At 40.4% G+C, this 13,046-nt stretch overlaps 1 protein-coding gene across 2 annotated transcripts in view; it reads left to right on the top strand.

Moving 5' to 3' along the window:
• Window positions 1–39: 39 nt before the first annotated feature.
• The window catches only part of PRKAR1A (protein kinase, cAMP-dependent, regulatory, type I, alpha), a 16,890-nt gene continuing 3,883 nt past the window's right edge, over window positions 40–13,046 (top strand). Inside the window, exons 1-11 of one of the 2 annotated variants that reach the window (XM_010578586.1) lie at window positions 40–99; window positions 1,253–1,316; window positions 2,234–2,412; window positions 7,838–8,011; window positions 8,633–8,724; window positions 8,938–8,999; window positions 9,540–9,586; window positions 10,221–10,379; window positions 11,050–11,110; window positions 11,393–11,514; window positions 12,140–12,221. In XM_010578586.1, coding sequence (XP_010576888.1) covers window positions 2,236–2,412; window positions 7,838–8,011; window positions 8,633–8,724; window positions 8,938–8,999; window positions 9,540–9,586; window positions 10,221–10,379; window positions 11,050–11,110; window positions 11,393–11,514; window positions 12,140–12,221 — 976 coding nt within the window. In that variant the 5' untranslated portion in view covers window positions 40–99; window positions 1,253–1,316; window positions 2,234–2,235. The remainder of the gene's footprint in view (window positions 100–1,252; window positions 1,317–2,233; window positions 2,413–7,837; window positions 8,012–8,632; window positions 8,725–8,937; window positions 9,000–9,539; window positions 9,587–10,220; window positions 10,380–11,049; window positions 11,111–11,392; window positions 11,515–12,139; window positions 12,222–13,046) is intronic. The other variant, XM_010578587.1, reaches the window with a different exon arrangement.

Raw genomic sequence — 13,046 nt, 5'->3', positions numbered from 1 at the left:
TGGAGCCACCGCCGCCGCTGCCGCCGCTGGTGCTGTCGCCGAGGCCGCGGCCGGGGCCGGGACGGGCGGTGAGGGCCCGGCGGAGCCGCCCGCGGCAAGGGGAGCGGCGGTGACCGGTCCGGGAAGGCTGAGGCGGGGAGGGGGCAGCCCCTGAGGAGGCGGGGGAGACCGAGCTAGGCTGGGGAAGGGCGCGGAGAGGGAGGCCTGCGGCCTATGGGGGCGGCGGCCGGCCCTGCTGAGGGGAGAGGCCCGGCCCTGCTGAGGGGAGAGGCCCGGAGCCGGCAGCACCCGGGCCTGCTGGGACCGGGGCCGGGGTGGACGGTGTTCCCTTTTCTGCCTCGGCTGGCGGGGGGTCCGGTGTCCTGGGGGGGGGGGCGGGGAGAGAGAGAGGCCGCGCTGCGTGGGACCCCCGTGGGCTTATCGGGCGTCGCCTCCAGGCGCTGGGACGCTGAAGGAGTCCCCCGGCCATACATGGGGTTTGGTTCTCTCGTCGTCCCCTCTCCTGCCCCGGGAACGTCGTGTCGTTTCTTCGGCCGTGGGGCTGCCCGCCCCTCAGCGCTGGAGGAGCCCCGGTCCTGCGGTGAGGAACGGGCTTGGCTTGACAGGGCAGCCCCGGGGTGGGCAGGTCTGAGTGCGGCCGTGCTTTAGCCGGCTCGGGAAAACTTGGGGTTTGCAATATGCAGAAGAAATACCTTGTGAAAATGCTGGCGTTTTCAGTATTTCTTTGGTGTTTTCTGCGCTGGTCTTGCTCTTCTGGTGAGCAGCCGTGGCCTGTGTCTGCTGGCTATCGGCGGCGCGGTGCTTTTTCCATAGATTGTAATTTGTAGGCTGTCATGGAGCCACCGAGTTTCTCTGGGGCTGTTAATTAGTACTGACCTTCACTGTGCGAGTTGTCAAAACAAAAGAAGTAACTGGAGAACTTTAAGGCACTTTTTCAGTCCGTGTGAAGTCCATACTTGCTGTTTATGCCACTTGTAGTACATCTGTCTGTGCATACTTATGCAGGGATTAACTGTCACAAGAATGAAACCTGTTTGAAGTGTTAGCAATTTCATATCAACTCTAGGCCTCCCATAATCTCCAGTAGCGTAATTCAAAGGGGCACCGTGTTATATTGCCTATGTGGCCTATGTTTCTCAGTCTGCTACCTCAGTAGGATAAAATGCATAATATGACTGCGCCGCTTGGCTTTTCAGTGACTTATCGTTTCTCAAAGTTATTTTGTCTGAATCCATTTTTTCCCTTTCAAAAGCTGATCCTGGGATCAACATATCTTACTGCATAGTCATAAGCTGTTGCCACTGTCCCTGTACCAGGTAACTTTCTTTATATTTCATTAAAATGCCCTGAGAAATTCTTTCCTGTTTCTTTAGCTGTCCCAGTGTTAATTGCTTTATGAAAAAGATGCCATGGAATGTTTTTATATAAAAACACACTTTAAAATGGTTCTATAACCTGAAATGAGGGAAAAAACAGCTTTAGAACATTTTTTGAAGTGTTACAGCTGACACTATAATTTTAAAGTCTTTTGAAAACCTGGCATTGTAACAGATGTGTTTAAAGATGTACTCTTGATTATTTACAGTTGAAGTAATATTTTGGGGATCACAGTGTATCTGTGGAGATAGTTTTGAAGTATGGACCAGTTTAAACCAGAGAGTAGCTTTTTGGAGTAATGCCCCAATTCCATAATTTCTGTTAGTGGACTCTTGCCTTGGCATTTGGCATACTGGCTTTGGCTTTAACCTTAACATGTGTCACTTCCCAATACTTTCCATACTGGCCTCTCAGATTCCCAGCTTCCACCCACTTTTCTCCTGGTCATCATCCCCATGACCCTGTACGGCTCTGTGAAGTGAGCTTCCAGTCCTATGAAATGCTAGGTTTAATCAGCAGAAAGTTTAGGTGGAAACTTCCCTGAGTTTGAGTGCTCACAGGGCTTGAGTTATTGAAGCTTTCCCAGTTCAATCAAATGCTTTTCCTTTTGTGTCTGTGGCTATAAAGCACCCAGATTTTTTATTTCTTTCCAGGTGCTAAATAATTTCATAGCTTTTTCTTTCACTGTTTAGCTTAGTTACTAGTCTTACAGATAAAGGTAGTTTTATGCTGTGATATCAGTAAGATGATAATACAGCATAACTTTCTTTTAGGCAACATAACATGCCTGACTCTATCAGGCAGCAGTGTCTTTGTTTCCACTGGTTATTTAACCTTCACTTTCTCTTATCTTCAGCAATGGCAGCTTCTAGCAGCAGCAGCAGCGAGGAGGAGCGTAGTCTTCGGGAATGTGAACTTTACGTCCAAAAACACAACATCCAGCAACTTCTGAAGGATTGCATTGTACAGTTATGCACAGTGAGACCTGAAAGACCCATGGGATTCCTCAGAGAATACTTTGAAAGATTGGAGAAGGTAAAAATACATAGCAGGAGGGAAGGAGAGTGGAACAACCTAAATTTATATCACCTTTTTGTGATTCAGAGGCTGAGCTTCAGATTTGACCAGTGTTCGTATTGGCTGTTTGAAGTTGGAGCTGATGCTTTTGGAAAACAAATCCTATTTTCTGTTAGTTTTTGCCAGTTGATCACAGTGTAAAAGCACCTCTGTCATAACAAAGCACGTAGGGCAGAACATAAGCTGACAAGGAGACTTACCCAGCTAGGATGCACATGTAATCCCAATCTAATGCTTACTTATAGATAGCATACACCATCGTGTCCGTAGTTAGGTGATAACTGTGACGTTTGACCTTGGTTGGACACTGGCGATAGGCATGTGGTTTCTTATATTGAGACAAATGGTTTGCAATAATTTGGGTACAGCACAGAAGCAGTAGGCCAGGGGTATTTACCCAGGCCTAGCTGAAGTCAAACGGAAGTATTTGTATTCCAAATCTCTAGGAGAGCAAGCCTGTTTCTGCTTCTCTTGGGAGTTTGGCGTTGGTGTTTTGCTTTGTTGTTCCTCTTGCATTTGTCCTCAAGGTCTCTTTGTTGTTTTTGTTGTTGTTGTTGAAAGCATTCTGGGATCTTGGGAATGGAAAGTATTTTGTCATCTCGGTGCTCATATTTGAAATGGTGATTTCACGTTCTTTTGAACTGTGCATTTTATATATTGATATCTAAGCAGATAGGAGAAGAAGCCACTAGGAAAATGGGAGGTTTTAAAGGCTAATGCAGAGGAAAGGTTAGATACGACGACTCTATTCAGAATACACAATTAGTAAATAATGTAGCTGCAACCTGGTACAGCAGTCACTTGCAGGTGCTGCTTTCAGTACTTGGTGTATATGGGAGTTATAGCTTTTTCTTTTTTTTTTTTTATTCTAGCTAGTTACTAATTGCTGATGTAAAGAAGAAAGAAATTAACACTGGAGATCATAAATACGTATAGTGGAAATTGTCTTTTAATGGAAATGCTCAAGGTAGATACTAGAAAGTGACCAAATGCTGCAAACTAACCTGCTATAACTCACAATGTATTTGAGGAACATTTTGCTTATTAAATGAACGAGAACTCTATGATATGTCTGACTTTTTTTTTTATGTAGTTGCATCTTGAGTATGTTCTCTTTCAAAGAGAATACCAGCAGCAAACCAGGTAGCAATCAGGTTCTTAAAAATTCATTGTCTCTCCCTGTTACCATGCCTCCTTCCCCACGTTGGATTCTCGAGTTTCTAAGTACTGATAGATTGATAATTTTTAAAACATCACCACAAGTGTTGATATACAAAACTTTACAAAGTAAACTGCATTACTGCACTTAGGATACATTGTAAACCAATCCATACGTAGGGATATAAAACAGGAGTATTTGAATGCTTATGTGTAGTGGATTTATGGTCAAGGTGCAGTATTTAAGATTAAAGGAAACTTAATTTGTTTTTAGCAAGACAAGAAGTCTAAGTTCTGAGCTTAACCACATGTAACTGTTGATGATTTTATTCTTGTGCAAATAGGCTGTCTATGTACTCTGTCAGCTTATAAGTAAGCTGAAAATAAAACTGCTTAGGTAATGTTTTTTCCCCTTAAATTACTCTTACCGTTTTGGTCAGGGTCTTTTATGAGTTGTGTTGGCAGGGGTTATACATGCCCACTAGTGTAGCTCTAGCTACAAGTGAAACTGTAGCATTTTTCTTCTTGCCTCCTTGAATTTGAAAATCACTACAGCTTTCTCCAAGTAATTTCACCATTCAGTCAAATGGATTGGTTTTAGTTTAACCAGATAACACAGTACCTTAATAGCTATCAAGTAACAGAACAGTGAACATCCTGTGCTATGTTAGCAAACTCCTGTGACATCCGTGTCTGGAAAGCACAAATGCTAAGTACTATTATTAACCAGATCTAACCCGGTACTTAGCTCTGATAGAGCAAAAATGTTTGAAATGGAATCTGCTTCACCTTCCAGAACTAATGTCTGTTACATTTTTAATAAAGCAGAGCGACTTTTCAGTATACTTTATAAATCTGTTCATCTGTAAGACTGGATGAAGTTGAGGTACGGGGTTTTTTTTGGTTTTTTTTTAAGATAGAATTTTGAAGGAACACCATTTAGAACTGAAGTAGGGTTGCTATTTTCTCTCTAGTTATCCTGACAAGTCATCTCTTCGACAGCGCGCAAACACAGAGCTGATTCACTGTCATGTTATTAAAATACGTTGAAGACATTTAAACATGCTTTTGAATTTATGTTCAGAAACATTAAAATTACTGCCTCTCAGATTGTGGTAGCTACTATAGGAATTCGGATGTCCTCTTCTGACTTAGGAAAGCTGTTACATGAATCTAATTACTACACATTGGTTGTATAAATGTTTTTATTTTATCTGTTTGTGGTGTACTAAGGCCTCTGTTCTTTTTGCTGTGCAAACATGTCTGGTAACACCAGTGCATACTAAAAGCTAATAGCTATCCAGTGCTGTGCTTGGCTGTGTAATGTAGTTTGAGCTATGGAAATTTAATGTAGAGATCGTTATTACAGCCTGCCAGATGAATCTTGGATATTGGACATTGCTGTCCACTGGAATAAGTGCATGTTTGAAATATTGTGTGTAATGCAGTTATGTGCATATTAGGCTTTATAGAAAGCTGGAATTATGAAGTGTGATTGACATCTAGTTGCTGTACCTGTTCCCCACCACCTTCCCTGCCTCCACAGATACATACCTGAATATTTTTTTATTTTCCTAAGCATTTCTTTTGCAAAACGTGCAAAAGCACGTGGTAGCTAAGAAGGATATACTGTGCCGTTGTGAATTTATGGCAGAGCTTTTAACGCTGCTTTTTTAGCTTCTGAGTGTTTGGTTTTTTTGAGGTTTTTCTGTTTTGTTTAAATATGATGTGGAGAGCTGATATAAATTGAATACTAATTAGCCAGAAGAAGTTGAGACCATTTCTAGTGTAATGACAATTACCAGGTGCCAGACTATACAGTGTAAAACATAATTCTGAAATTGTGCAGGTCTTCTCCAGTAGCTGATAGACTTAAATATGTGAAGTCTTATCACTTTAATATTTCTTACTTGTAATAACTTATATGGACTTAACTATTTCTTACTTGTCAGGAAAAATAAAATTTACAGTTAGCGGTCACTGACACTGAAAACTTTGAACTGCTTCATCAGCTGAAAGACCAGGGTCAACACTTGGATGTAGTAAATAGGCTAACTTTGTTACTAAACTTTTTTATAATCCTGGTAATGCTTATACTGATAAGTACAGAGCAAAATGAATGCCTGTGTCCATTATGTGTTTAATTTGAGGAGCTTCTAAACCTAAACAAGTACATTTTCTTATTCATAAACACCGGCTAAATTCTAAGGTAACTGAGAGTAACAACTGCCACTTTTTCTTCAAGTCCTAGCGTAATTTTTCTCTGACCTGGTGGTGTAATATATGTGGCTTATTATCAGAAATTATAAAAGGTATATTTTAAAAAGATGAATACATGAAAAGCTACTGGTATGAAAACAATGAGATTTTAGCATGTCACTCCGTGGCACAGTGTTGTCTTGCGAAGTGTAATGTGAATTCATGGATATTTGTCTCATTCGGGGATGATCTTCCTCTCGATGAGTGTGTATATATCGGCTGTTTAGAATAGCTGGTATATTTTGAGTTCATGTATTATCTTACTCACCTGTAACTTGTTTCTGTGTCCATGCCCTACCTTAACATACTTCTTTTTAATACAGTAATGCAAAATCTCAGATCAGGCAGAAGTTACCAGTTTTATTTTTTCTGTTAGTGCAGTTTCCTTGTTCTTTGAGTGGGCCATTACCCTGGCGAGTCTCTTTCTGAACAGTGTTTTGATACACAGCTCTCTTGCTAAATGCTGCTGAAGTGCTTCTATCTCTGAAAGTTACAGGATCTCAATATTCTATATTTTTTGTGGTACTGGAAAAAATACAGCAGCTGGTGTTCACTTATTTTAAAAGTGTCAAGTTTTTTTAATGGGTTAAGTATTCTGTATATGAGCCAACAGTATGTTTCTGTGGTTGGTGGTGTTGCACCCTTCGTAGAGAGGCAGTTTAAACTGAGCACTTGCTACTGCTCAAACTATTTCTAACTTCACCTCGGTTGAGACTTGTTTCTCCAAAATCAGAAGATAGAAACAAGGTTTTAAATGTGTTTTGCTCTGATCGTTTTGAAATGTAGCACTATTTTATCAATGAGCAAAAAGCAGGAAGTGAAATATAATTCAATGGATCAGTGCTAGCTCTTTGGCTATCCGAGAGGTGCAAGATGTAAACTCACTGTAATGGTTATCTGATGTCCCTTTTCTCAAAGCGCTGTTGTTATACATAGCCTCTGTGCACCTCCGGAGTGGAGCGTGGCAGCCAAGCAGCAAGCTGCCCAGCTGGGCAGGGGACAGTTTGATCAAGGACACTGGGACAAACCCAGCTTTTAAAAATGCCTGGAGCTCTCGTAGAACAGATGACTCCTTGTTCGTTTAAGGCATGTCCCCAAACCCTCTTTCCTTAATGCTGGGAAAGTCATTTGAGCTGTTATGATGCAAATGCTCTGGCTCCAAGGTTGGCTTTTTTGTTTTGATTTTAATCTGATTTTAGTTGATTAAGGTGAATTTTCTGGTACATAGAAGAATCAAATTTCTGTGTGTCAGGTTAGTTAGACTTCATTTTATTGTAAGTATGCTAGTCTTCTACAATATCACTATAACACAGCACAACAGGTAACTGAGGGAAATAAGGAAAATGCGTAATGTCGTGCAAAGTTGACAGATCCGTGGTTTGTGGAAAAAGCCCTGCTGTCTGGCCTCTAGCATCCTTCCTCCAGCTCTTTTGTAAGTGGTGTTCATATTTCTTTCTCCTAAAATAACTGTTGGTTATTGAGTATCAGGTTGGTCCATGACTTGACCTTGTTTCAAAAGCTTCTCATGTAACATGGATTTCTGAGGAATTGCTCTTCTGTCTTTCAGATCAAAAAAGGCTTAACGCCTCACAGCTGAGGGAAAGAACTGCTGGGTTTACAGTTGGGAAAATGTCTTTAGCATTTGCAGAATGTCTTTCATGACCTGTTGAATATGCTAGTGGAAAGTAGAATCAACTTGTTTATACTTCTTAATAAATTAAACTATTAGTGTAACTTATTAAAATAAACACCATTGTGATATGAATGTTACAAATGAAAGGTGTATCTACCATCTATTTTGAAAGGCCTTTGATGTTGGTTGCTCTAGTCTCCTGCTTGCCTTCATGTGGGAGTAATAGTACACAGGAAGCTCCCTTGCATTGGCAGACTAAATTGGAATATGATCTATGACAACTTTTTTCTTTGCTGGATTATGTGACACAAACATGTCTTCCTTCCTGTTTAGGAGGAAACAAAACAGTTGTTGAATCAACAGAAGTCTGGTTCTCGCTCAGACTCACGGGAGGATGAAATCTCTCCTCCTCCTCCTATGAACCCTGTGGTTAAGGGTCGAAGAAGGCGTGGGGCCATCAGTGCAGAAGTCTATACAGAAGAGGATGCTGCATCTTATGTTAGAAAGGTGCTCTAACTTTTAAACATTGCTAAAAATTGCAGTTTAAGACTGCCTTCTATCCAGTGTATTAAATAACACTAAGCTCCTGTAGCCGGTTAAGTCTTGTGATAACTGTAAAAAGCAGACCTGTGTGTATAGCTGTTTAATTAGAGGTTAGAATAAACTGTCATGCAATTAAACCATTTATGCATAAATTAGACCTGTTCCCTTTGAAGTAATGTATATTTAGATGTACCTATATTTATATATTATATATATAAACAAAGTGCTTCCAGTTATTTGACAGCTGCAACAACATTACATTTAGTCTAATGTCAGAGCAGACTTGCTGCTATTCATAGGAAAAAGCAAGTTGAACAGATACTTGTACTTTTGCAAAAAACCCTTATAAACTTAGCATGGAATGATGCTTTTACAGTTGCATAAAGTAACACAAGATATTATTTACCTTCTGCACAAACTGGCTGTAAGCATTGACTATATTTGTTTTTAGATCTATAGTGCTTGAAAGAAACTGGAAAAAATCAGCCAGTGTTTTGTAGCACTTTAAATAAGTTATATACCCTGGGAATGCAGAAATTTTTCTTGAAAAAAATTTTTAGTTACTTTTTTCTGATTATATCCTAGGTTATTCCAAAAGATTATAAGACAATGGCTGCTCTGGCAAAAGCTATTGAGAAGAATGTGCTGTTTGCCCATCTTGATGATAACGAAAGAAGGTAGGAATAAATCTTCGTAGTCTTAAAAGTTCAGACTTCAGAAGAGCTAAATGTGTCTTACTGTACAAAGCTGCACAGCCTCTTTACAACAGTCAGTGTAACCATACAGAGGTTATAGGAAAAGTATTGATGGGTTGGAGGTACAGATGTATGAATGAATGCATGCATGGCAGTTGTCCAAGCAATGTCTAATTTTGATATCCTTTTCTTCAGTGACATCTTTGATGCAATGTTCCCCGTCACTTACATTGCAGGAGAGACTGTCATACAGCAAGGCAAGTGACAATGTTTACATTGACGAATAAGTTGGAGATGGTGAGCAGGCTCTGGCCTAGTGCTCTTGTTAGGTTTTGGGGGTTTTTTTGAAAATAAAAATGTCTGGATACAGTGACACTTTCTTGCTATGCTATCTGAAGCACAGCTCATGCTAAAGTGAGGAGTGGAGCAATTGTAGGAAGATGTGGGTTTTGTTGCATATGTTACCTATTGGAAAGATTGTCATTTGATGGCATTGTAGAACATGTTATGTCAGTTTATGGATCCAGTATGCCTTTCCAGTATTCCTGGAAATGCTGCTGATCTCCTGCATACCAGTAGATGTCCTCTTTCACAGGACTGAGAGGAGTGCAAAATCAGCAAAATGTGAAACTTTACCCTGCAAGCTGTGCAAAAATTAGTCTCTGCCAACCTTGCCAGATTCTAAACACCAAAGTTGGCAGAGATGCCAGTTCTGTGAAATGTGAATGTTTGCATAGCTTTACTCACCTTTCTAGTGTGTATTCAATGTTTTTTTTTTTTCTTCTCTTTTTTTCTAGGTGATGAAGGTGATAACTTCTATGTTGTTGATCAAGGTGAAATGGATGTAAGCATTACTGGTAGTTTATTAATTATATATTCATTCCTAGCAGAAGAATAGCCCGATATTTGTAGGCCTTTTCTACAGGTCCTTCCTTTAGCAGCTTTTCTCATAAGTTCTTACTTGTAGAAGCTTATTTTGCTTTGGAGCCTCTTTGCTCCTCAACGGCTCAGTCTGGCTGCACAGACCATGAGTTGTGTTGAGTTTCAGAATGAACGATTCAGACACCAACACAATACTAATGCTTTACAAGTGCAGGGTGGAGTCTAGCTGAGGTGTGGGACAGGCTTTAAGAATGACCAGGCTTCTTATTTTGCAGTCCAACTAATCCATAGCTTTCTCTGACAGAGACTTTGTTGAGATTTTATTTCCTATGAAAGGGTCTCAGGAGTCTACGTGTGTAGTCTGTGCATGTGATGTAGATGTAGAAGAGAGTCCCTTTATCGATGGAAGTAAAAATTCTGGCTGGGACTGGGGTTGGCTGTGAAGTGTTGATGAAACGCTGGAATGGTCAACTCTGTACAGACAGGAAAATTTCCTGTTACGATAAAGGAAATACAGGGTAGCAGGACCTTTGTTGTCTTTGACCAGCTCACAAGATGCCGTGAGCTTTGGCTTACCACCATGCACTGCCTTTCAGGTTTATGTGAACAATGAGTGGGCAACCAGCGTTGGTGAGGGTGGAAGCTTTGGAGAACTTGCGCTTATATATGGAACTCCCCGTGCTGCAACTGTCAAAGCGAAGACGAATGTGAAGTTGTGGGGCATTGATAGAGATAGCTATAGAAGGATCCTGATGGCAAGTATTTTTCTGGCTGATGTGTCGCTTCTGTCATTGACTCAAGTAGCTGTGTGCATAACCTGGAATGATGCTTTTGGTTTTACTATTCACTCAGCTTATACTGGTCATTTGACCTTCTATCTCTGCCTGTCATTTGCTGGAGTTATTTATTCAAAATCCTGCTACTTCTTTTGTAATCAGAAAGCTGATCACTCAGCATATGTTTGTCAGGCGTGGGGCCATGGGGAGTCTTGCATTAGTGAACAAAACAGTACCAATGCTGTATTAAACTGGACTGACAATGTAATATCTACTGGTTAAGTTGTCAGATACTTTGATTCTGCTCTGCATTTAGCTTGCTATTTGTAAGTAGTGTGTGCGAACAACAGCTGTAACTAACTTGAGCAGGTGTTGTGAATTTTGGTAAGGTTATACAGTTAGAATGCATTTAAGAAACGTTAAGGCTGCAATAAATGCTAAGTACTTTATGAAGGTTGCTGAAATCTGAAATATTACTGAAATAATTAAATTTGAAAACACTTAATCTTGTAGGTTTGGGGTCTGTGAGACAGGATGTCTGGTTAAATTTATTTTTGCCTTGAGTTTTATTTGAAGCCTCATGTAAAATGTGGTGTAGAAAGAAAACTTACTTTGTGTGCTTGGGGTTTTTTTTGTGTTTTTTTTGTAGGGGAGTACTTTAAGAAAGAGAAAGATGTATGAGGAATTCCTTAGTAAAGTATCTATATTGGGTAAGTGAGAAGACTTCTGTTCTGAAGTGGAATAAATTGCCATATTATAATAAAGCTGTTACCCAGCATTATTATGATTACAGGCTATTGTGGTAATCCATTAAAACTGACTCCAAAGCCTGTACTGTTTTTCTGCATCATTCAGAAATAATTCTAATTCAAGTCTTGGTATCTGATGCATAAATGTAGCCAGAAGTAGGTTGACCTTTGTATAAAGACAGAGCAAAAAGTAAAATTTGTGCCTTGAAAAGATACTCTGTTAATGAACTATTAACTCTACAGAATCTCTGGACAAGTGGGAGCGTCTCACGGTAGCTGATGCATTGGAACCGGTACAGTTTGAGGATGGGCAAAAGATTGTGGTCCAGGGAGAGCCAGGAGATGAATTCTTCATTATCTTGGAGGTAAGGAAGGTCAAAATTAAAAGCTGAGAACTTTACTACTTTTTTTAACATGGCTTATTCTGTCCCTAAATAGGCTCTTGGAGAAAAATGAAATACAAGAATTTACTTCTAGAGAATTCCTGAAGAAATACAATCTTGCTGGACATGCAGAAGCTTATATTTAGTTTTGCTATTTTTACAAATGGTGCTTCCAGGAAAAAGTAACAAGTTTCTGGCTGAAACCAGTTTATGTTTTTCAGAGGAGTAGAGACCCATTCTAGATAGCTAGTAATGTCTTGCTAGTGGTATCACTGTCTTCTGAGTTGTGGTGTGGTTTTTTCTGGTTTTTTTTTTTTTTTTTTTTTTTTGCTAGTCATACCGTAATATTCTTAGTGTTTTGAGGAAAAACAGGAAGAAATCAGTGCTGTGGATATGTAAATACCCTAGATGTTTGATGCTTAGAGAGGAGGGAGGACCAGCTGTTTTCATAGAGCAGTCTGGTGAGGTATGCAAGGACTGTGAAGTGGTTTTTAAAGACTGAGACATAGTAACAGTCCTTCCTGCAAAGCAGCTGATTCCTTCTGGAATTCAATGTTTCAAGTGATGCTGGAAATTCAAATTGTTTAATTGTTGTGATTTATTAAAGGGCACAGCTGCAGTGTTACAGCGTCGATCAGAAAATGAAGAATTTGTTGAAGTGGGCAGACTGGCGCCTTCTGATTATTTTGGTGAGTTACGTAGTGACAACTGTGATTACATACACCACTGTCACCACTTTACCTGTGCTGTGTTCATGACTGCTGTGGATGATGGTGATGGGATGGATTTGATTAATTACTGTTTTGGCTAACTGCTGTGGCTTCACTCAGTGTCAGGGGAGTATCAGAGTCACTTGGCATTCAGGTGTGCAAGCCTGTCACAGAAATGTGATTGTTTTAGAGTACTTTAATTCAGAAGGGGCCTGATGGTGATTTGGTCTGATCTCCCTACTCTAAGCAGAGCTAACTTTGAAATTGCATCATATTGCTCAGGGCTGTGTCCAGCTGAGTCTCTTGTGTCTCCAGGGATGGAGATTCCACAACTTCTCTGGGCAATTTCTTTCACTGTTTAACCAGCCTTATTGTGAATAACTTTTTTTCTTTATGCTTAACAAGAATTTCCTGTTCTGCAACTTGTTGCTTTCCCTCTGCCTTACACTGTGCAGGGAGCGGTCTAGTTTTGTCTCTATAATCACTCATTACACAGCTGAAGACAGCAGTAAGATTCCCTCCTTGGCCTTCTTTTCTTCAGGTCAGACTAACCCAGCTGTTTCAGCATCTCTTTGTACATCCTGTGCTGCAGTCCCCTAACCATCTGGGTGGCACTGCTGGACTTGCTCTGCTTTGTCAGCATCTTGTACTGGGGATCCCAAAACTGTGTGGTACTTTGGATGTAGCCTCCTAAGTGCAGATCAGGGTCTTTTTTCCTTCTGTTGAAGGTGTTCTTACTCAACTAAAAGTTACGTGGTGTGTAAGTTGCTTTGGCTTGAAAAAGTTACATATGCTGGCAAAGAA

This window comes from Haliaeetus leucocephalus, unplaced genomic scaffold (genome assembly GCF_000737465.1).
Source record: "Haliaeetus leucocephalus isolate CR32 unplaced genomic scaffold, Haliaeetus_leucocephalus-4.0 Scaffold646, whole genome shotgun sequence".
NCBI classification, from domain to species: Eukaryota; Metazoa; Chordata; class Aves; order Accipitriformes; family Accipitridae; genus Haliaeetus; species Haliaeetus leucocephalus.
This window is presented reverse-complemented; position numbering and strand designations above follow the sequence as displayed.